At 46.9% G+C, this 25499-nt stretch overlaps 2 protein-coding genes and 1 long non-coding RNA gene across 4 annotated transcripts in view; 1 reads left to right on the top strand and 2 right to left on the bottom strand.

Annotated features, from left to right (window-relative positions):
* SDHB (succinate dehydrogenase complex iron sulfur subunit B) overlaps window positions 1-7346 on the bottom strand; it is a 15848-nt gene extending 8502 nt beyond the window's left edge. The window contains exons 1-5 of the mRNA XM_034753509.1: window positions 7190-7346; window positions 6116-6264; window positions 4322-4407; window positions 926-1062; window positions 446-562 (exon numbers count right to left, since the gene is read on the bottom strand). Of these exons, the coding sequence (XP_034609400.1) occupies window positions 446-562; window positions 926-1062; window positions 4322-4407; window positions 6116-6264; window positions 7190-7264 (564 nt within the window). The 5' untranslated portion in view covers window positions 7265-7346. The remainder of the gene's footprint in view (window positions 1-445; window positions 563-925; window positions 1063-4321; window positions 4408-6115; window positions 6265-7189) is intronic.
* Window positions 7347-7714: 368 nt separating this feature from the next.
* On the top strand, window positions 7715-10151 carry LOC117867994. 2 transcript variants are annotated; one of them, XR_004643544.1, is made up of 3 exons: window positions 7715-7833; window positions 8676-8896; window positions 10003-10151. It is a non-coding gene; the product is annotated as an uncharacterized LOC117867994 (long non-coding RNA). The 2 variants fall into 2 exon arrangements; XR_004643543.1 differs by having other exon boundaries at window positions 8676-8942.
* A 6879-nt stretch (window positions 10152-17030) lies between these two features.
* Window positions 17031-25499, bottom strand: part of LOC117868087 (protein-arginine deiminase type-2-like) — an 82519-nt gene continuing 74050 nt past the window's right edge. Inside the window, exons 13-16 of the mRNA XM_034753683.1 lie at window positions 24358-24451; window positions 21266-21351; window positions 18968-19096; window positions 17031-17661 (exon numbers count right to left, since the gene is read on the bottom strand). Of these exons, the coding sequence (XP_034609574.1) occupies window positions 17428-17661; window positions 18968-19096; window positions 21266-21351; window positions 24358-24451 (543 nt within the window). The 3' untranslated portion in view covers window positions 17031-17427. The remainder of the gene's footprint in view (window positions 17662-18967; window positions 19097-21265; window positions 21352-24357; window positions 24452-25499) is intronic.

Below are 25499 nucleotides of genomic sequence, written 5' to 3'. Positions count from 1 at the left end.
AGAGACTAACACATTTATTTGAGCATAAGCTTTCGTGGGCTACAGCCCACTTCATCAGATGTAGCCCACGAAAGCTTATGCTCAAATAAATGTGTTAGTCTCTAAGGTGCCACAAGTACTCCTGTTCTTTTTGCGGATACAGACTAACACAGCTGCTACTCTGAAACCTAACACCATGGAGTTAGTTTCCCCATGCAGACAAACCCACAGAACATTACACCACATTCCAGCCAATCAATTCCCACCACATAAGGGAAATCTCTGAAAGGATTCTAGCAGGGATGGTGAAATGATTCCACATTCCATGCTGCACCTACCTCTAAGGAACAGCCCTGACTTACGCATGATGACAGATATGTTAAAATATCTAACCTAATTCTTATATGGATGAAATTAAAGCACCGGGGTGGGGGGGGTGGTGGTGAAATAAAACATAAGTATTAACCAGTTTCTCACGATCTTCTATAGACTGCAGATACTGCTCTTTGCCCTGATTCGATTCATCCCTCTTCTTCAGGTAAGGCTCAATGACTTTGTACTGAGCGTAGAAGTTACTCATGTCCTGGAGTTTAAACAAACAAAAAGAAAAAATATTTTACTGACTATTTACTAGGGTTTGTACTAGCAAGAGATCAGACGTTCTGCACACACATTCAGGCAGAAAGTGTTGCATTTGCCCCTTTAACCTCCCACTTCCTATTTAACGGTAACAGGTGTAACCATTGGCTATGAAGCTACAGGAATAAGGAATCAGTTCCCCAGTTCTCATTGTTCTGTCACACAAGTTTTTAGAAAGACATTATATAAAGGTATGAATTTTGGAATGATCTCTCAGCTGGGTGCCGCGCCGTCCCTGAAAACCAAGGTATAGTCTGAAACACTGTCATCCTTAGTCCCACAAACCACAACAGAGACAGAAACTCACCGGAACGAGATCCTTTACCACATACATGTGGGGGAGAGGGTAGATTTTGGAGACCTTGCTAAGGTTGGTGTCAATTCTTTTGGTACAGGCCAGGGTGTTCCCGCCATTGATGTTCATAGCGCAGGAGCCACAAATGCCTGAGAAGGAGAGAAGAGACAATGGAGCATCTGACTTGTATCCTTTCACCCTCCTGGGGAAGGGGGAGGGCTTATTGCCCCAAACTACTCCCTTCCCCCAGCCATAATGTCATCTTAAAAGCTAGTGTAGTTATCACTATTCTACCAGAAGAAAGATCAGAATTCTCTTGGGATCTCATTCAAAGCAGTTCTTGTGCCAGCCAGAAGTGTCACTGTTTAACAATGAAACAGGCTCCATCAGACTTCCATCAAGAGTTGACTACGTTGGGTCTGCAGCAGTAGCTGCCAAATTCAGGGTCGACAAAGGTAATGCACATGTGCACGAGTAGTTCAGATTACCCTTTCCAATTACCAAGCTGCAGCCATGCAGGAAATAGATCTGGGTGTAACTGTGGACAGCTCCCTGGACGTTTCTGTGAAATGTGGAGCGGTGTTCAAAAAAAAAAGCAAGCAAAAGATATTTGAGGCTCTACAAAGAACGGAATGGAAACTGTTAAGATTATAGTAGCTTTATATAAAATCCATCACACAACCTCAGCTGGAATACAGTGTTCAGATCTGGTCACTTCATCCCTAAAGGGATGTAGCAAAAATAGAAGGGGTGACCCAAAGGTGACCAAAAAACCATAGAAGACTGAAGGCACAGTGAACTTCCATAAAGGAGAAGATTGAAACAAATTGGGACTGCGTAGCTTAGAGAAGAGACATGACAGAAGGTTATAAAATAATGAATGGTATACAGAAGGTATATTGGATGCTGCTATTTATCTTTCCACAATTGAAGAACAATGGGAAAGCCAATGAAACGGAAAGGCAACCATTTTAAGCTTAACAAAAGGAAACACTTTTCTGCACTGGTAACAGGAACCTGTCCCAAATATCACCGAGATGAAGAGATTTAGCATTCCAAAGAGGGATTCACTTTTTATATGGACACAAAAATTTTAAGGGATGTAAAGCCCTGCTTTAGGGGATAAGCCAACCAGTAACTAACAGGTTAAGAAGCTTCCTTTGTTTATTCCATTATGGGGTTTCTCAAACTGTCCGTGGAAGTATGTGATACTGGCCACTTTTAGACAGGGTACTGGACTAGCTGGACTGCTAGGTGGATCTGGTGTGAAATTCCTACTCCCTCTGACAACCCAGCAAGCTATCAATAGGGATTGGAGAGCAAACAATGTCTGTGGCAGAAGAGGACATGTATTAGGTCAGCCCAACAAGATATGTGACTGTTACACTTTTAAAGAAAAGTATTCAAAGCAACTATTTCCAAATGCATAGGGAACTGAACTGAGAGTAAGCACCACTTCTCAGGTATTTGTTTCAGAATCTGGTATTGAGGAAAGCAACTGCACACAGTGTGAAATTCCTCCTTGTGATATCCAGAGTCAATAATGGGCAACAACATTTAAAACAAGATGTCTTTCAGACAGTTCTGGGGAAAAGATTCTAGTACTCGAGACTAAACAGAAATCTATTCCCCTTCCATGTTTCTGGTTTTTATTTGCAACCTTGTATAATGAATTAAAGATGAGGACTCTACCCCTTTCAACCCACCTTTCTGTCCCGTGCCATCATAGGACAACTGTTCCCAAGTCAGCACACTGACACTATCAACAGAATTATCGTCTCACCTTGGGACTGAGCAAGAGAAGCTAAGCTGGATAGCAGACAAGCTACAAAATCAACATGGCACTCATTAAATGGATTAAAAACTGGATAGCTGATAGGTCTCAAAAAGTAATTGTGAATAGGAAATCACCATTGACTGGGAGTGTTTCTAGTGGGTCCCACAGGAGACTGTTTCTTGGCCCACTACTATTCAAGACCAGGAGGAAAAAGAGATAACCAATAAAGTTTGTAGATTACACAAAGATTGGTGGAATGATAAATAATGACAAGAATAGGTAAATGATATCGGGCGATCTGCATCACTTGGTAAGCTGGGCGCAGGAGAACAACGTGTGTGTTTCAATACTGCCAGATCAATGACCTAAGAACCAAGAATCTCTAGGCCACATTTAAAGGATAAAAGGCTACTCTGGGAAGCAGAGACTTTGAAAAAGACTAGGAGGTCATGATGGATGATCAGCTGCACATGATCTCCTAGTGCGACACTGTGACTAAAAGGGCTACTGTAATCCTTGGATGTATAAACAGGAGAATATTAAAACTACAAGTAGAGAGATTATATCACCCCTGTATTTTACACTGGCGTGACTGCTACTGGAATACTCTGTCCAGTGCTGGTGTCCACATTTCAAGAAGAACATTGAAAAATTGGAGATGGTTCAGAGAAGAGCCATGACTGAAAGATGGGGGGGGGGGGGGGGAGAAAGCCTTATACTGAGACTCAAAGACTTCTATCTACTTAATTTATTGAAGAGTAGATTAAGGGATGACTTGATTAAAATCTGTAATTACCTACATGGGGAACAGAAATTTGATATTAGAGGGATGGCTCTTCAATCTAGCAGACACAGGCATAACAAGATACAATGGTTGGAAGTTGAAGCTAGACAATTCAGACTAGAAATAATCTGCAAATATGGAACAGTGAGGGCAACTAGCCACTGGAACAATTTACCAAGGATTATGATGGATTTTCCATCACTGGACATTTTAAAAATCAGGCTTGGATGTTTTTCTAAAAGATCTGCTCTAATTCTAACAGGAACTAATTCAGGGAAGTCCTATGGCTTGTATTCTATAAGAGGTCAGGCTAGATGAACACAGTGGTCCCTGCCTGCCTTTAGTATATAAAATATTTGCAAAACCAGAAACAATTCTTGGCCAATTACCCTCCTGCATTCTAGCACACACAAAGGTACACAATAGAAGTGGCTTTTATAATCACCAAGGTTTGATTCCCCCCCCCCCCCCCCCACACTAATCATTTAACCTGGTCAAGGGGAAACAGACTGAAAAATCCTTCAATCATTCCCAGCAAACAAAACAAAATTCAGGAGCAATCATTTTGACTGATGTACTGAGATTGAAACAAGTTATTTGATAACTGTGATCTGTGAATGAGCTAGCACATGAACCTGACAGATGTCAAGTGCCCTGTACTTAATAGCATCAGAGGCAATATAGTATACTAAGGTCTATCCTGAGATGTTCTGCTGGACATGAGAGTGAATATCCTATCATCCACTTTGGTTTAGATGAGTATCTTCTCAAAACTCAGTGTGTCAAATGATCCTCAGAATAACAGATTAATTAATTAATTAAAAAAAAAAAAAAAGGAGCACCTCACCTTCCCTACATGATCTGCGGAAGGTCAGAGTGGAGTCCATCTCATTTTTTATCTTGATCAGAGCATCAAGTACCATAGACCCACACCTATAATGGAAAACGGTCACTTTAATAAGCCTGCATATTCCCCAAAGGCCAACTATTTCCTTTCCACTCTTCTCACGCATTTGTGAAACCCTCTTGGATTCTGGAAATAAAGTTACTGTCTGATCTTGTTCAGAACAACTCCCCCTTTGCTCCTGCTGAAATTCTAAAGTGATTCATTTCCTTACTTGAGGAGCAGTATCTGCATCCCCCAGCTATGGGCCTATATGCCTGTTGCTACAGAACACAGATCTTACAAAAACTGGAATTTTTGTTCTTCATATTTCTATTAGGAAGTGCCTATCAAATTATATGAATGATAAAAATTCTAAATACAATAGCTTGACCATCTAAGCCAATCCCAAGTGACAAAATATAGCTCACCAAATCAAATAAAACTCAGATATTACCCCATGTGCCTTAATTCACACCCTCACCAAAATTCCTGAGGGGGGAAAAAAGCCCCCCCCCCCCCCCCCCAAAAAAAAAAAAAAAAACCAGATGAGTTTTGCACTGTGCCCCAAAGATCAATAACTCTGGCTGGGTTGGACAGTGGAGAGGCTTTCATTGTAAATATCTTGCTACAAGGTTCCTCCCCTTTAAATCAAGGTATTATGAGTTTTGAGTGTCCTCAATTAATCATAAATGAGGCGATAATACATAAGGAAAGCCAGGTTTCAAAATCATTCAAGGTTTATGTAATAAATTTCTGTAATAGGTTTACGTAAGAAACAAAACTCCACCCAGAAACTAGTCAGAAGCCAGTGCTGAGTACAGAGCAGCAATACAGTCAGCTCTCTCTGCAAGATGTTTTTTAATAAGCACGTGGCTACATTCTGCATTAGTTTAAAATTTCAGAATAGACTTAAGATCGACCCCAAGTAGCATGCAATGGATCTTGAGGAAACAGAGGCACAGGTGTTTATACCAAGGTTCCTTCCTACATCCCAGAGAAAAGGCTGCACACTTCTTACTAACTGCAGAGGGGAAAAGTGCTCTTGGCCACAGCTGCCACTTGAGCACCTCTAATACGACCCCAAGCTGCAAACCCAAGTGATAAACGGCAGGCACAGACGCTCACTTTGAGAGGAGCAGATGTAACCTCCATAATTTCTGCTGGATCCTTCTCTCGATATACCAGCACCAGCTGCACATGCAGCATGGTTCCACTTTGGAATGCACATGGAAACTTTATCACGTATTCCAAAACATGCTAAAGCCTTGGACGTGTTTGTATTTCTAGTATGACTTGGGGACATTTTAGGGTCTCGTGTACATTCTGAAATTGAACTATCCTTTTAATCATCTTAAGAGACAGCTGTGTTGGACTCCCCCAGACACAGTTCTACTTGTCATGTTCTGGCCCTGTGTTATCATCAGGCTAAAGGAATTGTACTACATGGTTGTACCCGGCTTCCTTTACCTGGTGATAACACGATCTGGTCCCATCTACACTGGCAAAACCAAGCCTTGTTATAACATGACTGAGACATGTCTGTGCAATAACGGATCATCCTAACATAGCTTGAATGATCATGTAAAACTAATAGTGTGGTTACAACCTTTAATTAACAGCTACAGAATGGCTAAATTAAATCCACATCCAGATCCTTAAATGATTTACGCCAGTCCAAAGCTGACAGACGAAAAGGCATCTCTGTGGAGCAGCTCTCTGGGGTCAGCATGCGTATAATTTTACATGCATACTCACTTATTCAGATCAATTTCATAGGTCTGCATGTGCGGCTTGTCCCCAGGCTTGTCAGGATCCCATCTGTAGATAGCAAATGTCTTGATACGTGGTGCTACCGCTTGAGAAGCGGGTGCTGCTGCAGCTGCTGTCTGTGCTCCCCGGCAGGCCTACGTTCAAACAATGACAACACAGCCCCTTAGATTCCTTCGTGTATTTTTCTAGACAACACATGTAGGTTTGGGAAGAGATTTATTTTGTTGCCTAGTGATTAAAGCAAGGTATCTGGAGTCAGGAGTCCAGGATCTACCACTGACTTACTGTGTTGCCTTCAACAAGCATCAACCTCAGCATTTGAATTTTATAATTAATTAAACAAACACAGATAATACTTACCCCTTCCCACATACCTGCTACAGTTTCAAACACCGCTAACATCAGTGGAGAATTGCAGATCCAATTTTGGCTAGCGTAAACGCCACATATAAAGTCTACAGGGTGTAGCCTATCTAGATTTCCATTACTTACTCATATGTTTTGGGATAAATAGGTAGAGAGGACCATGACCAATCTAGAGGACTTTCAAAATGATTCACGTGCCTCTCAAAAAAATCATTTTAAGCCAAACAGAACAGCTGTCACCAAAGTCACTTGAAGACCCCGAAGTGTCCCTAGTGGCCCCAAAATCTGTCCAGCCTCACAACACCCACCCCTATTTCACAGAGAGAGAAACTGAGGCACTGAAAGGGAAAATGGTTTGCCCAAGATCAGACACTAAATCAGTGGCAATGAGGGGGGAGCTGGCGCCCCCCCCCCAAATCGCCAGCCCCGCCCCCAGGGGACCGATCGCGGACCCGGCGCCCCCGACCCAATGGCCACCCCTCGGTGGGGCGATGGGGGCAGGGCACCACCAGGAGACTCTTTATCCCTGGATTCCCTCCGCCCGGGGGGGCCCCTCCCCGGCCTGCTCCACTCACAGACCCCCCCCGCCCCCTTTCCCTCCACAGCCCCCCGGCAGCTCCCCCCTCCTCCCCAAAGCCCCCCCCGCGGGCCCAGTCCCCGACCCGCTCACTGATGTAACCGGCCCCCCCTCACCTGTCGCGCGGCCGCCCAGAGGGTCACCCCGGGGACGCTGCGCTTCAAGGAGACACCGACTACGGCCGCCGCCATCTTGGGCGCTGACAACAACCGCGACACGGGCCGCCGCTATCCCACAGGCCACCGCGACGGAAGAGGAAAGGCCGCTCCTTTCCCTAAAGACCACAGAGCAGCGACTGGGCGGCCATACTGGGAGTGGCTAAGGACGGAGATAATTGAAGGGCACATTGGGCGCGGCAGAGCCGGTGAGGTGTGATGGAGCCAATGGGAAGCCAGATTGGGAGTGACTGAGGCCAGAAGGGGCCAATGGGAGGCCACGTTGGGAGTGAGGCGGCGAGATGGTGCCAATGGGCGTGGCTGAGGTCAGAAGGAGCCAATGGGAGACCATATTGGGAGTGGAGCGGCAAGATGGTGCCAATGGGCGTGGCTGAGGCCAGAGGGGCGCGATGGGAGGCCATATTGGGAGAGGCTCAGATGAGATAGCGCCAACAGGCGGCCATATTGGGAGTGGCGGATGAGGCTGGCTCAGAAGAAGGTGTGATGAAGTTAATGGAGAAGATTATGAATGGCAGAACAGGGTCTAGAATTGGTTTGTAAGGATCCTGGGAAACCACAAAAGATCACAGTGAACGACCCGGCGGGTCAGTAATGAGAAATTAGTGCTGCTTAGGGCGCAGCCCCATGGAAGGTCGGGATCCTGAAGCCAGCTCTGGAATAGCAAGAGCGAAAGAGACATTCTGGAAGCATAAACGTCTGATGAGACGGTGCATAAATCTAGAGTTACCATACGTCCGGCTTTTCCCGGACAGGTCCGGCTTTTTGGTCCTCAAATCCCCATCCGGGAGGAAATTCCAAAAAGCCGGACATGTCTGGGAAAATAGGGAGAGGTTGTGGGGCTTGGATCCGGGCCGGAGCCACTCGGCCAGAACCGGGGCCCGAGCCAAGCCGGGCTGGAGCCACTGGGACAAGGGCTGGGGGTGCTCGGCCGCCTGCCGGCGCCACTCAGCCGGGGCCTGAGCAGAGCTGGAGCCGCCGGGGCCGGCGCGCTCGGCCGGAACTGGGGCCGGCGCCCCAGGGCCCGAGCTGGGCCGGAGATGCCGGGGCCAGAGCCACTCAGCCGGGGGGGCCGGACTGGGCTGCGCCTCCTCGCACCCCTCCCGCCACCCCCCCAGCCCCAGCTTACCTGCTGCCTGCCTGTTTCAGGCTTCCTGTGAACATTTGATTCGCGGGAAGCAGGGGAGAGGGAGAAGCAGGGGGCGGAGCGTTCAGGGGAGGGGGCGGAGTTGGGGCGGGGACGTTGGAGAAGGGGCGGGGTTAGGGTGGGGCCAGGGTGAGAAAGGGGTGGGGTTGGGGCTGGGGGCGGGGAAGGGGCGGGGGCAGGGCCCCGTGGAGTGTCCGCTTTTTGTTTTTTTAAAATATGGTAACCCTAATAAATCTGAAGCAGACTCTTAAAAATGTACATTTGCTCTGTGTTGAATTACAGCTGTGAAACATGGACATTCCAACAGTTGATAATACAGACATTACAATCCTTCGAGCTATCATGCTATAGAAGAATTCTGAAAATACCCTGGATAGACCAAGTAATTACTCAAGGAGCTGACTGAGGAGATATCTGAGCCATTAGCAATTATCTTTGAAAAATCATGGAAAATGGGAGACATTCCAGAAGACTGGAAAAGGACTCCAGGCTGAAGACTGTGGGTGAGAGCTTCACTTCTCTGGCACAACGGAACTATCTACAATAAGGGTAAACCCCATCTGTGTGGGAGACAGAACTTTCTTTGGGGCTGGTCCAAGACTTGAATAAAATCCCCCAGGAACTAAAAATCATCACCTTCCCCACTCCATGTGCCAGGGGCATGTCTTTGACCTGCCTTCTCTAATTTAAACATATAGCAACATTAAAAAATAATCCAAAACAAGACACTCCACTGTACATACATCTCCCCCTGGGGAGAGAAAGAGAGAACAAACGTGACAGATGTCAGTCAGATTACTTAATGCCCTGCTGGAAGGTGCTGAAATGCCCCGGTGTTGAGCGTGGTATAAGAACCTATATAGACTAGAACAGAAAAGATAAGATTAGGACACTATGGGGTTGTTTTAATACTTTAGGGATATTTGCACTGGAGAAAACTTTCAACAACGTCAGATTTAAACTTGGATGTGTTTTGTCTTGGATGTTTTCTATAATTTTGCTTGGCACTTGTTGCTGAGGATAAATTCTGTTCACATGCTCATAAGGGCATGTTCTTCCCCCCATTGCATCTAGTCCACATACTGGAGCAGCAACGTCATAGTACTGAGTTTAAGAACATAAGAACGGCCCTACTGGATCAGACCAAAGGTCCATCTGGCCCAGTATCCTGTCTTCTGACAGTGGCCAGTGCCAGGTGCCCCAGAGGGAATGAACGGAACAGGTAATCATCAAGTGATCCATCCCCTGTCGCCCATTCCCAGCTTCTGGCAAACAGAGGCTAGGGACGCCATTCCTGCCCATCAGTCATTTCTGCAGCCATCAGGCTGAGATGTGCTAAATACTGATGGATTCTGACTCTGCTGCATGATCAAACAGAGGGAGACACTGGGATGAGATGGAGAAAGTTGCCATTCATACGCACCTGCTGTGTCAGGGTGCTGTTAGCATCTATAAAATGAGCCCTACTAAAACAGCTACCATCAAAAGAGAGAGGTAGAACTCACTCACCCCGCAGTTGCCAAAAAGCTGGCGTAGGACCCAAAGTGGGTTTTTCTCATTTGTTTCTTTGCTTATAACTCGGCACCCTGCACGCTTGCCTCCACTGCAGAAAGACTCATCGTTAACAACAGGTGTCAGCACAGAGCACACTCCCGAACCTATGCATTACAGTAAAACCTCACAGTTACGAGACCAGAATTACAAACTGACCAATCAACCACACACCTTGTTCGGAACCGGAAGTACACAATCAGGAAGCCGCAGAGACCAAAAAAAAAAAAGCCAATACAGTGAGGTATTGCGTTAAACAGAAACTACTAAAATAATACAGGGGACATTTAAAAAAAGATTTGACAAGGTAAGGAAACTGTTTCTATGCTTGTTTCATTTGAATGCAGGTGATTAAAAGCAGCATTTTTCTTCTGTAAAGTTTCAAAGCTGTATGAAGTCAATGTTCAGTTGTAAACTTTGGAAAGAACCACCATAACGTTTTGTTCAGAGTTACGACCGTTTCAGCGTTTCGAACAATCTCCGTTCCCAAGGTGTTCGTAGCTCGGAGGTTCTACTATACACGGTTTTAACCATGCTGAAAATCTGCATACACCGAGCAGTGTGATCAGCTGCACTCTTTGCTGACACCTGTTGGTAGCAAAGGGTATTTTTGGTAGGATACATGATATTTAAGACTAGCAAATAAAAACCTGAATGGGTGAATTACTTTGTTTGGCTGTTAAGCAAGCTGACCCTCCCCTGCAGCTTGCAAGTCAGTCTTTGCCAGCGATCGTCCTCCCCTCACTACAAACGCATACCTACAGGAGCAGATTCCTGCCCTCCGTGTTGGGAGGTGCAGCGGGGAGGGGAGTGGCCTTTTAAACCCTTATGACACCTTCAAGCAATTCATTTCTATCCTGACCTGTAGCAACCCTTGCTATTCTTGTCCTGGGCCCCCCCACAATGCTGCAGCTCACTCCTGACCTGAGCACCCCTTGCTATTTCAGTCCTGGGCCTCTCATGAGTTTGCCAATCGTGCTCAATTGTGCCAAAATGGGTGGTTGTTTTAGGAGCTGGGCAGATGTCCGCTGAGGACTCGGATGAAACCACGTGACTCATTTTCACTGATGAGCTGATCTAAAACAGCATTTGAACTGAAGTCGCTGGAGCGGAATGCCTCTGCTTTAAACATTGAGCAACCTAATCACCAGACAAAGGGCTCTTAGATGTTGAAAAGTACGTCCTCTGTTCTGCAGTTAGCTTTAAAACCAGTTGTTACACTACGTAAAGGTCACCTTTTCTCTAGAGATTAGAATAGCTTTGTCAAGTATTAAAGATTATTAAAGGCAATGGGAGTTATGTCATTGATTTCAATAGGAGAAGAATTGGGCCATTAGGTTGCTTTTGGTCTGGGTCCCTTTCAGTGCCTAGACTGCCCTAGGCTGGGCAAGGCCAGTTTTTATAGCGTCGTTCCTCCCTGATCCCTTCACTGTCAGATCAGCAACTAGGCAATAAATACCTTTGTCTGTTCTACTGACCATTTGCAGAACTAAAGACTAGTAATGACAGGCCCGGATCACATGGACCGTTTTCTGCTCTGTTACCCGGGTGCAATTGCATCAGCGTAAGTGAAAGCAGCGTTTGGCCCTATGGGCCCAATCCAAAGCCCATTAAATCAACGTGGGGGGAACATTCAATGGATTTCAGTGGGCACTGGCTCAGGTCCTATATCCCCACCTGTGAACCGGGTCGCAATTGCCATGACAGCTTTGCAAAGGCATCAGGGAGAATTGCTCGGGCACAAAATCTTCTGGTCTGCTTTTCGCAGTGATCTTAATGAAAACTGATGCTATTAAAAATAATAAAACCCAAACGGTTGGAATGCTGACAGTTGAGTTAATACCTGTAACGTCAAAGCAATGTTCATCATAAAGATTACTGGTGAGAAAACAGCAAAGTAAATATTCTGTTAAATTCTACATGCCTGAATTGGTTAGTATGGAAATTCCTGCAAGGGGTTTCTCACTTTAGTTACAGGAAAGAAACATTGTTTAAGGGATTCAGTAGCTTTGTCTATGTTCGCCATGCTATAATTCTTGGTTACGTCTGACCCACTCTCTTGCACATCAGGTTTTCCTTAAGACTATTTCCATATTAGAATTTTAGATCTGACTCCTGTCTTTTGAAGCGATGCTGATTGACACCAGCTGAGGATCTAACCCTCTGTCAATTTATACCAAGCAAAGACCTGGCTCCATGACTTTGCCTGGCTTCTTAATATTTCACTTTCCAACTTGGAGAAGCTGCGGCTACATTAACACGTAAACAGTGCGTCTTCCGGGGGGGACAGAATTTCCCCATCTCCTTAGATTTGCTGAATTTGAGAGTTCTCCCTTTTAAGTGGCAGATAGAATTCAGAGTCACTCCTGCAGGCCCTGTGGACAGGCGTGTTAGAACCTGTCCCACTGGTAAAAGGATATGGGGGGAGAGGTCACAAGACGGCAGATGGGGGAGACCTGCTGCTCTGTGCTCTCTGCATAGCTCTGCCCTCCAGAGGCATTTCAGGCACTTTTCCCTTTTCAATCAGGCTCCTGTTTCCCTTGTCCCAAGACGCATCCCATTCCACAGCTGTGCCCCAACTCCAGCCCCGGGGCACTGTCGGTGACTTGGCTTCAAACCCTTTGCCCTGCCTGCAGATGACAGCACTCCATTCCCACTGTTACATACCCACTCCCAATCCAGGGTCGCTAACACAAGGTGCCCTTTGCATAATAGAGAGGTGACCAGGAGCTGGCGTGCCCTGTTTCCTTCCGGGCAGAGAAAGCAATGCCAAGGGGCCATGGGGCTCTGTCCTGTGCATTGGCAACCATTACTTTTAGAACCTCTTCCACCTTAACACATCACCCCCTGGGATTGCAAATAGTCTGCCAGGCTAATTGATCTAAGTCATGATAGGCATCAGGGCTGCCTCATCTCTTGCCTTCTTCAGCTTGGCCTTGTTGGAATGATCAGTTATGGATCCCATGTGAGTGACAGGAAACAGAGAAGAGGAGGCAGTCCCTGCCCGAGGAGCCTACAATCTAGACTGCAGAGACCACGCAGCTCAGATGCAGAGTGAGCACTAGGAAGCAATCGGAAGGTCTACACTTGGACCACAGCTCATAGAGCCGAGAAGCGATCTCAAAGCAGTACAGGCACTTTGGGCCTGATGTTCAAAGGTGCAGAGCATTTGCAGGCACATTGACCTACCTAGGAGCTGGGGTTGCTCATTAGCTGTGAAAATTAAGCCAGTCTTGTCACTAGTTATCATGCTATGGAACACGAACACGCCTCGTCCGGCAGGAGAACAGATGGGGCAGGATAGGTCTCACAAGGCCACAGTAGAGACTGCAGATCCACTGTTGGATAGTCAACGGACCTTTCGTTATGACAGATGTGAGCTGGTCGCCGGCAATGCTGCCTTCACTCCAGCACTGGTTTATGGAGGGTCACCAGTGTGAGGATCGTTTGAGGGGTGGGTCACCCTTATGGCTGTCTTTCAGGGCAGGGACTGTCTTTTACTATGAGCACATACAGTGCCTAGCACGATGGGGGCCCCTAGGTGCTGCTGTCATACAAATACATAATAAAATCATTCCTCACTCTGGTGCAACACCGCAGAAGAAAATGGAGTTACTCCGGATTTACACCACTGAGGAAAGGAGGAGAGAATCAGGGCTGGGGTGTCATATGCCCACTGTAGCTTACAAGCAGAACGGAGAAGTCCTTTGGCATGCTCAGCGGCAAACTCTGCGTGGGAGAACAATGCCAAGACTTGAATGTGTAGAAAGAATCCATTTGATTTCTCTGCTCAGAGATGACACTGAAGAGCATCGACAGACTCAGGAGTTTATTCGGCTGAGAGAAGTCTTAGCAGCTGATCTGTCTCTGCATTCATCGCGGATGGAAAATCTAATAATCGTGGTGTTAAAAATGTAGACGTATCTGTTACTGCCACTTGTTACTAAACACAGTGGAAATTTGACCGGGGCTCATTAAGTGGATGTCCTCATCTAATCAGCAATGCCATTGCATCACAAGTCAGCTATTTCTCCTGTTTGCTTTGGCTGAAGACCTCCGAAAACATTTCACACAAATCGAGGAGCATAATTAGACCCTTCATTTGGGAGAGAAAGAATGTCTGACTAAAGCTTCCTTCAGCTGTGGGCTCCATCTTCCAGGACAGGTGGACAAGGGGCAACAGGCATGCCCAACCTGGATCGCCCGCTCCAGGGGTGATGGCCCAGCCCCATTTGGAGCGAGAGGACATGCACCCCCTCGCTTGGGTTGCATTTCACATAGTTGGAGGCTAGAACTTCAGCTGCTGCAAGTTCTAAACACTGTAGCAGGACGGTAACCCTATCCTGCATCACAAAGCCAGGCAGGTTTGGAGCTCACCAGTTATGCCGTCTATCTTTCTCCAGCCTCCACGCTCCATTCCTCCAGCTGGCAGATTCTCAGAACAGACAGCGATGTCATCAGATGGCCCTCCTTGGCAGCCAGCTGGCTGGCCTGTCCTTACTGGGAGTCTCGCCCCCTACGAGCCACTTATTATCTTTTGAGCCACTTGGGACTAAATTTAATCTTGGGCCAGGGTGGCGGTGGTATTAGCATCAGCGGTGACACTGTCTTAGCGAATGCCCCGGCTTTATGGGGACTGCAGCCGTCTCCTGTCACACAGCACCTTGCTCCGGCTCTTTTTCTAACCTGATATCCTTGCTGGAGGCTCTGGGCTCAGTCCAGTAGGCTGAGAATGCTTTGCACATGCAAATAGTGCCTTTCACTTGAGCCTCTCAAGGCACTTCCCCACCTTGGTGAGTGCTAGCCTCCTGGCTGGGGAAACTGAGGCACAGATTGATTTGCCCAAAGTTACAAGGGGAATCAATGGCAGAATAGGGCATAGAACTGGGCCAGTAGTAACTTAGGCACCCTCTGCTTTTATGATTGGGGCCCTTGCCTGGGGATTCTGGCGTCAGAGGGAACTGGATGCCAGCATGGAAGCAAAGGAGCTGTTGGTCTACGGGAGATCCAATTCCCTGCTATTTCCACAGAGAGGCAACTTCTTCCTATGATGCTGGGGAACCTCACGGGGTCTCCAGCCCCAGCTCAGATTATTTCTGTGTAGGGAACAATCTGCCCCCAACAAATTAATGCTGTAAACATCTTCCATAGGAACACAGCTAAAAGCTGTTTAATTTAACTTCCTCCCACCAAGCAAGCAACTTATGGGTCACCAGCTTGATTGGTTGGAGCCCTATTCCAACTCCAGCTGCTGCCTCTGCCGTTGTCGTTAACTGCCCCCTTGCTCTGCCTTCAGCAGCTGTGCTAAAAGAGGACTGGTTCCTGGTTTCCGCGGCTAGTAGGAGACTCTCCTGCTCAGTGTTAGTATGTAATTGGCAATATGGGGGCATGGTCCTGTAAAATGTCAAGCCACTAAAGGCATGGGGAGTTGGGGGCACTCAGCCCGTCACAGGATTGGGCCATTGTGCCTTCTATCCATGGATCTCAAAGCACTTTTCAACCACTGGTGAGGCAAGCCTCACTACACCCCTAGGCATGCCTTATTTCCAATTTTCAAATTTTCTGTTTTTTTGGATCATGGAGGTAATCCCTAAGTTGTCCACTTAGACATAGAGCCATAGAATTTAAATCCAGAAAGGACCATCAGATCATCTACTCACCTCCTGTAGATCATAGGCCACCAATACCCCCCAGCATCTGCACAGTGAACCCAACAACCAAAATCAGACCAAAGTATCACAGCCCACAGGAGACTAAACTATTATGTGCCACAGACAGAGAATAGGAGGGACCGCGGTGCCCTTGAGGGAGGTGGTTCCTCATAGGAAAGCTTATAAACCAGGGGTCGGCAACCTTTCAGAAGTGGGGTGCCGAGTCTTCATTTATTCACTCTAATTAAGGTTTCGCGTGCCAGTCATACATTTTAACGTTTTTAGAAGGTCTCTTTCTCTAAGTCTATAATATATAACTAAACTATTGTTGTATGTAAAGTAAATAAGGTTTTAAAAATGTTTAAGAAGCTTCATTTAAAATTAAATTAAAATGCAGAGCCCCCTGGACCGGCCAGGACCCGGGCACTGAGAGTGCCACTGAAAATCAGCTCGCATGCTGCCTTCCGCATGCATGCCATAGGTTGCCTGCCCCTGTTATAAACAAAACTTTGCTTTTGGAACAAAACCAGACTATATTCACCCCTGCTGTGATTCCAGTGACTTCCGTGAATAAGTTTGGCCACTGATACTTAATTTTCAGCAGCAGATGTGAGACTTTCAAACCCAGTAAAACAATGTCTTGGATTACATGAAACAAGAAAGGGAAGAAATTAGATTTTGAAATAAATGGTTATTGGTTAACTGCGGTGCCAGAACTTCTTATAGCCTTAATTGGAAACAGATCAACTCATTTGCCCTAAGCATCCTTTGCAGACATACTGCTGAATGCCAGTAGCAAACATGTTTTCTCTGTATTAGTGTCTTCCCTGGCAGTTTAAAGTTTAAATAAAAGTAACATTCCATTGCCAGATTATAAAAGAATTTACATTCCTTTCATCCTTTAACTCCTCTTCCCTTTACACCTTGCTTTCCAAATTAACAGAAGTGATGATTAGTGTGGTGTATTGTGGACTGTGTTGGAATTGCAAGGTATCACTTTAAGAGTGGAGGGAGGGGTACCTGGTCCTCCTTGCTAGGGGGTTCTGTGGGGAAGTATGTGAGCTGGGTCTAGCAGCAGACATTCTGCAGCTAACCAGCCTACAGTAAGGCAGGAAGAGTTGTGCCTCACTGCCGTAGGGAGCAGCCTGCTTTGTCTTTCTCTGTTTTTTGCATTCTTGTGTGTTAGCATGCGGAATTCTCAGAAATAAAGTCATGTTACATTGCAACCTCTCAGCAAGAGCATTTTACGTTTTGATCTCACTTCTCTGTTTGTGTGCCGTGAAATATACCTGTTAGATCAGCACTCGCACCTTTCGGTAGCGGAAGTCTTGGTTTGTGTCTCTAATGAAGAGACCACACGTTGAACGGTGCAATCCAGAGAACTGGTGCAGCCAGGACATGCATATTTAAAGACAAGACCAAGAGATTTCCACACTTTTTCCATTTTATTATCATGATTACAAATCATTGCCATCAGAACTCAGCAGAAGATGGCTTTTGCTACCATAGTTTCTATAAATATTTTTTTGGTATAATGCCCCTGATCAGTTCAACCTCCAGCTGCCATAATCTACAAGGGCTTGAAAAAAACAAGGATGGAATGGGCTGGGACCTGCCGCATGCAAACTAGAATGGCGTGTAGCTGGAGAACCTTCCCACCTAATGGGTGAAACACATCACACACAGAGCCGCCAAAGCAAGGCACCGAGACTCCATACCAAAGTTCTAGCGATTAACTTGACCAACCTCAAGCAAACAACCAACCAACCAACCAATAAAAAAAGCAGTGTCCAAGTGAGCTTTGACTGCAGGAATCTTAACCTGCTCGGCGGCTAGGGAATCACGTGCCACCACTTGAAGGAGAAGGGCTTGCGATGGACATTGGTGCCGCAATGGACCTCTCCCAGCATCTTATGGTAGGAAGAAATGTCGTCGATGAAGCTGCACATCAGCCCGAGTGGCTCCAGCAGAGAGCGGACATGTGCTTCCAAGCAGCAATCTCCCTCGATGATTGGCCCGAATGGCTTTGGGATTCCCAGGTCTCTAGATAGGACAATCATGTTCACCTGTGCAATGAAGGAGGAGATCAAGGGTTGCATTTCAGGTGAGCCAATGCCAAGGCATGTCTGGGGTTTTGATTGAAATGTCACCTTAACATATGGAATAAAAAAGGCTAGTAACGGAGGTAGGAAGCAAAGGTAAAACTGACGTCTTGCTGTCCCTCCATAACTTCCCTGAGGCACTTACAGGTCAAAACAAACATCCATGGAGCACATTACTCATGTGCTTTGGAGACTGCATTGCTTTCCATTGGCCTCCGGGTGCAATGCAAGATGCTGATGATAGATGGTCGGGAAACGGTTTTCCCGTCCTGCGAAAATGTTTACGATTTAAATTTTTTTCCTGTTCAGGGTCAGGATGAAACTGTGACCTTTTGAAGTGTTTGCAAAAAAACAGAAGAGACCAGAATAGCGTGGTGGCTATGGCACTCACCTGGATGTGGGAAAAGTCCCTGTTCTAACCAGTTGGTGATGCGGCTGTCTCTCTGGTTTTGACCAGCAATTCCATTCTGGACATGAGAAACATTGCCCAATGAAAGTTGAGGAGAAACTGTTACATTCCTACAAACAGTTTCGGTTTCAGCAAATTGAGGGACCATTTTTTAATTCTGATTTTTAAAAATTTCCAACGGAAAATTCCCAACCAGACATAGTATTGGTCTAGCACTATAAATCTAGCACTTTATGGTTCAGGTCACAGATATGGGATCTTTTACTCTGTCCCTTCCTTTGCACTTTACCCTGACAGTTGATCAGCTGGCCTACTCAAGTTGGGTTTGAACATCTGAGAGTTGAAGGCTAAAGTATTCCGAACAGGGGACTCTTAACTCTGAGATTTGCTTCCCTTTCCTTGGTCTGCAAGACCCTTCGTTTGCTGAGCTTGTGGGCAAGGGACCAGGTCAGTCTATTTATTTAGGTCTAAATTTAAAAAAAAATCACTAACTATTGGGTGCCCAACAGGAGACACCTTGGGGCTCCATTTTCAGATCGGCTCAGCACCTGTGACTTCTAATGAAGTCAGTGGGAGCTGCAGGTACTCAGCAGCTCTGAAAATCAGACCCACAGAGTCCCAAATTGGCCACCCAGAAACCAGGGAGTCTTTTAGAAAACGTTGGCCCTCGGGTTTGTTCTCAGGAGAAGGGTGGTTTGGGTTTGAAGGTTCATTTCAGCGTCGCCGGTGGACATTTTGCACATATCATGGAATTTATATTGCCTGTGCACCTGCAGCGATCATGACGGGTGCCCTGTGCACATTGAAACAGAATGGGTGGGGCACTGAGCCAACCGGTCCCAGGGGACGGGCCTCTCTCACCATGTTGGGGAAGTATGCCATGGCTTTGCCCATCTTGTCTATCTTGAAGAGCGCCGGGAGGTCTATGATGTCTTTTTCAGTCAGCCCCAGCTCTTTCTTGAGGATGTCTCTGTTCCAGTCGATGCAGCGCTGGGGTGGAGGGGAAGAGAAGAAGGATAATCAGAGTGTTAATATGAGCAAGCACAAGTCAGTCCAACAAGTGGAACTGCAGTATGGGATAATCTAGGTGTACTTGGTCCTGCCTCAGTGCAGAGGGATGGACTAGATGACCTCAACTCCCACTGAAATTGGCTTGCTTCTCTAGCATGATTAAGGTGCAGTTGCATTAGCAGTGCAAGATCCCCACAAGAAATTCAAGGAATGAGGCAGCGTGAAAACTTCCAGACAGCTGGCACACAGGATCACCACATTTCTCTTCGGCCTCGACTCTCGAAGCAGGTAGGGAGACCCCAAAAGAGCCTGGAGACTTATTGCCCAGGTCCCTCTTAGAGACCTGAAGATTCGCTTATTTCACTCCCTTGTCCTTGGTGTTTAAGGCCAGAAGGGTTCATTACATCAGAGAAGACCCACGAGAATGCTTAAAGCATTAGAAAACATGTCTTACAGTGATAGACTAAAGGAGCTCAATTAATTTAGCTTATCAAAGAGAAGGTCAAGGGGTGACTTGACATACCAGGGTACTTAAATGGGGAACAAATATTTAATAACGGGCTCTTCAATCTAGTAGAAAAAGATGTAACCTGATCGAATGGCTGGAAGTTGAAGCTAGACAAATTCAGACTGGAAATAAGGTGTCAATTTTTAATGGTGTGAGTAACTAACCATTAGAACAAGTTTTCAAGCGTCATGGTGGATCCTCCATCACGCACAATTTTAAAATCAAGATTGGATGTTCTTCTAAAAGATCTGCTCTAGGAATTATGTTGGGGCATCCTCTGGCCTGTGTTATACATGGGTCAGACTAGATGATCATAATGGTCCCTTTTGGCTTTAGAATCTATGAGTCAGCAGTGTGTCCTTGTTGCCAAGAAGGCTAACGGCATATTGGGCTCTATTAGTAGGAGCATTGCCAGCAGATCGAGGGAAGTGATTGTTCCCCTCTATTCAGCACTGGGGAGGCCACATCTGGAGTAATGTGTCCAGTTTTGGGCCCCCCACTGTAGAAAGGATGTGGACAAATTGGCGAGAGTCCAACGGAGGGCAATAAAAATGATTAGGGGGCTGGGGCACATGACTTACGAGGAGAGGCTGAGGGAACTGGGATTATTTAGTCTGCAAAAGAGAAGAGTGAGGGGGGATTTGACAGCAGCCTTCAACTACTGAATGGGGGGTTTAAAAATAATGAAGCTAGACTATTACTAGTGGTACCAGATGACAGAACAAGAAGCAATGGTCTCAAGTTGCAGTGGGGGAGGTCTAGGTTGGATATTAGGAAACACTATTTCACTAGGAGGGTGGTGAAGCACTGGAATGGGTTACCTATGGAGGTGGTGGATTCTCCATCCTTAGAGGTTTTTAAGGTCAGGCTTGACAAAGCCCTGGCTGGGATGATTTAGTTGGTATTGGTCCTGCTTTGAGCAGGGGGTTGGACTAGATGACTTCCTGAGGTCTCTTCCAACCCTAATCTATGATTCTGTGAATCATCCATTCTGATCTCCTGTCTTTTGCAGAACATTCAATTTCACCCCATCGCAGTGACTGCCTGCCAGCCAAGAGAGTAGGAAGGTTTCCTTTCATCAGTCCTCCCGCTAGGGAATGAAAATGCTGCCTCTGCAAACTCCCGCAATGATCCCCTGTGCTTTCACTAGCTCAACCTTGCCAGCTATGTTTCTTGAGAGGGGACATGATAGCAGTTTTCAGGTATCTAAAAGGGTGTCATAAGGAGGAGGGAGAAAACTTGTTCACCTTAGCCTCTAAGGATAGAACAAGAAGCAATGGGCTTAAACTGCAGCAAGGGAGGTTTAGGTTGGACATTAGGAAAAAGTTCCTAACTGTCAGGGTGGTTAAACACTGGAATAAATTGCCTAGGGAGGTTGTGGAATCTCCATCTCTGGAGATATTTAAGAGTAGGTTAGATAAATGTCTATCAGGGATGGTCTAGACAGTATTTGGTCCTGCCATGAGGGCAGGGGACTGGACTCGAGGTCCCTTCCAGTCCTAGAATCTATGAATCTATATTTGCTCCATGGGACAATACCACCTCCCTTTTTCCCCCTTGCCCTCCAGCAGCACCTAAGTGCCTTTTGGGATGTCCTCCACATGCCACAGCCCCATGGTCAGCGCTCGGTAGCTATTTACCTGTACGTATTGGTTCTCCTGCGCCATGACCTCATTGGACAGGACCTTGTTAATGGTGACCCGTTTTGTGTCTGTCCCAGAATAACCTATACAGAGAAAACAAAATCAGCCATCCGATTAATGAAATGAGAGCCAAAGCAAGCACTCTATAATAGAATGATGGTTTCAGGGGCCTTGATCAAGGTATTTAAAATTATGAATAAAGTTGAGTCAAACCAACCCCCTGGATAAGAACACCCTGAACTTGGAATTTACTTCAGGTCCATCAATAATTATAAAGGACACAGAGCCTGATCCTGAAGTCAACAGAACAACTCCCCTCTGTCTCCAACTTCCATGGGTTTGGAGCAGGCCCATGGTGACAGGTGAGCCATGCCTTCTGTTTTACAACAGTTGATATAAGCAGAGGTTTCTAGAATCAGGATGGAAAGTTCAGTGGTCAAGGCACTGCACAGCAGCTCAGGAGATCGGGAGTCAGTTCTAGCTTTCATAGAATCATAGAATATCAGGGTTGGAAGGGACCTCAGGAGGTATCTAGTCCAACCCCCTGCTCAAAGCAGGACCAATCCCCAACTAAATCATCCCAGCCAGGGCTTTGTCAAGCCTGACCTTAAAAATCTCTAAGGAAGGAGATTCCACCACCTCCCTAGGTAACCCATTCCAGTGCTTCACCACCCTCCTAGTGAAATTTTTTTTCCTAATAGCCAACCTAAACCTCCCCCACTACAACTTGAGACCACTGCTCCTTGTTCTGTCATCTGGTACCACTTTGTCACTGCCTCACTATGTTACCTGGGACAAGTCATCAAGGGCTTGTCTACACACGGAAGTTAAGTGTGGAGTAAGATAGGGTGTGACTTTAAAGTACATTAACTACTGTGAATTAACTCCCTGTGTGGACACTCTTTGTGCACTTTAGCTTAATATATTTCCGAAGTGTTCACGTGGGAGTTAGCGCACGCTGGTGGCTCTGGGCTTTCCCCCACATGTAGACAACCCACGAGGCCAAAGTTCCCAACCGTGGCCAGCGATTTTGGGTGCCCAGCTGGAGATGCTCATTTTCAGGGGTGCTGAACACCCAGGGTTCTTGCGGACTTCGTGTGGGGCTGTAGGAGCTAAACAATTGTGAAAAATTAGGTGAGCAGGGTCCTCAAAACCAGAGGCACCTAAAAGCTGTGCTCATCCTGAGAACGTTGCCCTTAATTTCTCTGGGCCTCACATGGCTAATGATACTTCTCTACCTTGCATGGGTGTTGTGAGGATGAAGCTCTCAGTAACTATGGTGATGGGAGCTGTGTCAGTACCTAGGCTTTCACCAGAGATGGGTTGAAGAGTTTAAGTGGTGCACTTGTCCCTGGCACTAGGGTGAATTTCATCCTAAGGGAAGAACTCATAATTAGAAGGCGTCCAAGCCAACTGCTCAGTCCAAAGAATCTGAAATGTCAGTGCTGCTTTGTGTGTTATGAGCCATCTAACGCCTTTACTGCTCATGAACATTATTCAACAGCTGCACCATCTCGGTAATCTTCCTCATTTTAAATGAGAGATTAAGTCCCTGGCAGAGCCGGCACAAAATAAATCAAGGCACTTCAGGCCCTATATGGGAGAAAAGCTGCGGGACAAAAAAAAATCTGCAGTTTGCAAACTATGGACCAAGTTTCAAGAGCTGGGTCAGCAGAAGCATTAAAATATCCACTGTTCATGGGTCCAGATATCATTGTCTCAAGGCCTCCATGTTACACAGTAATCCGGAGATTTAATGGCATTTCACCCAGGGGGAAATTCACCCCTATGCAGAGGGCCAACTCAAACCATATGCATCACCAAAGTCCCACTCCGCTTCTCAAAATAGGGCTTGAGTGGGACATTTGTGAATTCCACCCTCAGCAGGTGGTTATCTTGTGGGATCGGCTGCTGCAGGGGTTCAGAGACAGTCAAATACCGGGGGCTGGATAACTTATGGTAATTAACAACCGGCATGCTTGCTGACAAGCGTAAGACAATCACTTCCGGAATTAGGGAAGAATTCCTTTCCTACTCCCCCTCGGAAATCATTGATGAATTGGCCAGGTGCATCGTGGGCTTTTCCCACTGATGCATCTTGAGGCGGGATGTCTGACTTGATGGACCGAATCACCTCATCCAGTGTGGCAAATCTTCTCCTCTCTTTGGGGAAACCCCCCCAGCACTTTAGATGCCCCTTTTGGAGACCTAATTGATTTCTCTCATCTGATGAACATGACAGTACTTTGGACACATTTCAAACAAAAACACAAGTACATTCTATGTGCCAGATCAACATTTTGTAGATCCCCTTCTTTGTAAAGGGATGCTAATTCCTTTAGCTTGTCCTGAAGCACAAAGAAAATAAAAACATGAAACAGGGGTCGCCAACCTTTCAGAAGTGGTGTGCCGAGTCTTCATTTATTCACTCTAATTTAAGGTTTCACGTGCCAGTAATACATTTTAACCTTTTTAGAAGGTCTCTTTCTATAAGTCTATAATATATAACTAAACTATTGTTGTATGTAAAGTAAATAAGGTTTTAAAAATGTTTAAGAAGCTTCATTTAAAATTAAATTAAAATGCAGAGCCCCCGGGACTGGTGGCCAGTACCCAGGCACTGTGAATGCCACTGAAAATCAGCTCGCGTGCCACCTTCAGCACCTGTGCCATAGGTTGCCTACCCCTATGAAACAAGATGCATCTGTAGGGAAAAAAATACTTTGGAACACTTCAGATAGAATGTGCCGTTCAAAGTAATTATTCCACAGACAGAAAGGCCTATCTGATGACACAATGTTTCAGTTTTGGGTTACAGTCAGAGTCTCCTGAGCCTGGGGGGTGGGGCAGGTGCAGTAATATAGGGCTCTGCACCAGTCACTGAGGGCTGGTACTTGTAGCCACATTTTACAGCTGGGGAAACTGAGGCAGGGAGCAGCTAAGTGACTAGGTCACACAGTGAGTCAGTAGTAGGGTGGGGAATGGAACTCAGGTCTGCTAGCGCCCTTATTTGCTCTCACCACTAGGCCATACTGTCTTCCATTACTGACTGCCTCTTTTTGCCGGGAAGCAGGTATGTAGTAACTTACCTTTGAACATGGTGGCTTCCCCGTGGCCCTCCTTCTGCTTCTCTCGGAAGAGCTTGTAGCAGGCCGACGTGCTGGCCATGAGCATCCGGAATTGCTGGGAGAAAGGTGGGGAGGAAGGTGAGGAAGGGACTCACGAAGAGGAAAGCACTAAATAACTATACTCAAGAGCAGCCATAACAAACACACAGTTGGTCCACCACACCGTACACAAACTCCTCCTGGTCAGGGACTGCCCCTAAGAGCCAAGGGAGCTAATGGGAAAGAGCCAAGTTACTCTAACTCCCTCTACTCTACCCCTCTGGGCACTGCCTCCCTATTGTACCTCACCCACAGCTCGCTGGTGCCGTTTCTCGGATCCTCCCAAGCTAAGAAGCACCCGGAGGATGCTTCAGCCTGTGTTGAACCCGATACACTTCCTCCCATGTCTTGGAATCGCTAACACCGGTTACAAAGCTCTCAAGAGTCATCTGTAAAGACCAGCTGCGCTAAATCTTCTTAAGGCCAACATGCCGCTTCTGTCAAAAGACGAACTGAGGAGGTGTTTGCTTAGCAGCTGTGGCAAAGAGGACTGAACTGTCCATTAGAATGACTGTGCAATGCATAGGTGCTGACTGCGTGGGTGCTCTGGGGCTGGAGCACCCACGGGGAAAAATTAGCGGTGCTCCGCATCCACCGGCAGCCAAGCTTCCTCTGCCTCCTCCCTTGAGCACGCCGTGTTCCTACTCCTCCCCTGCCTTCCAGCACTTCTGCCTGCTGCCAAACAGCTGTTTGGTGGTGCTCTGGGAGGGAGGGGAAGGAGCGGGGACACAGCGCGTTCAAGGGAGGAAGGGAGGAGGCGGGGAAGAGGCAGGATGGGGACTTGGGGAAGGGGGTGGAATGGGGGCGGAGGCGGAGCAGGGGTGGGAAGAGGCGGAATGGGGGCGGGGACTTGAGGAAGGGGGTGGAATGGGGGTAGGATGGAGGCAGAGCAGAGGTGGGGGTGGGGACTTTGGGAAGGGGGTGGAATGGGGGTAGGGTGGAGGCGGAGAAGGGGTGGGAAGAGGCGGAGCAGGGGCGGGGACTTGGGGAAGGGGTGGAAATGGGGGCGGAGTGGAGGCGGAGCAGGGGTGGGAAGAGGCGGGGCGGGGACTTGGGGAAGGGGG

The sequence above is a fragment of the Trachemys scripta genome, chromosome 19, assembly GCF_013100865.1.
Source record: "Trachemys scripta elegans isolate TJP31775 chromosome 19, CAS_Tse_1.0, whole genome shotgun sequence".
NCBI lineage: Eukaryota > Metazoa > Chordata > Testudines > Emydidae > Trachemys > Trachemys scripta.
The sequence above is the reverse complement of the archived record's forward strand: the minus strand, read 5'-3'. Positions and strand labels throughout refer to the sequence as shown.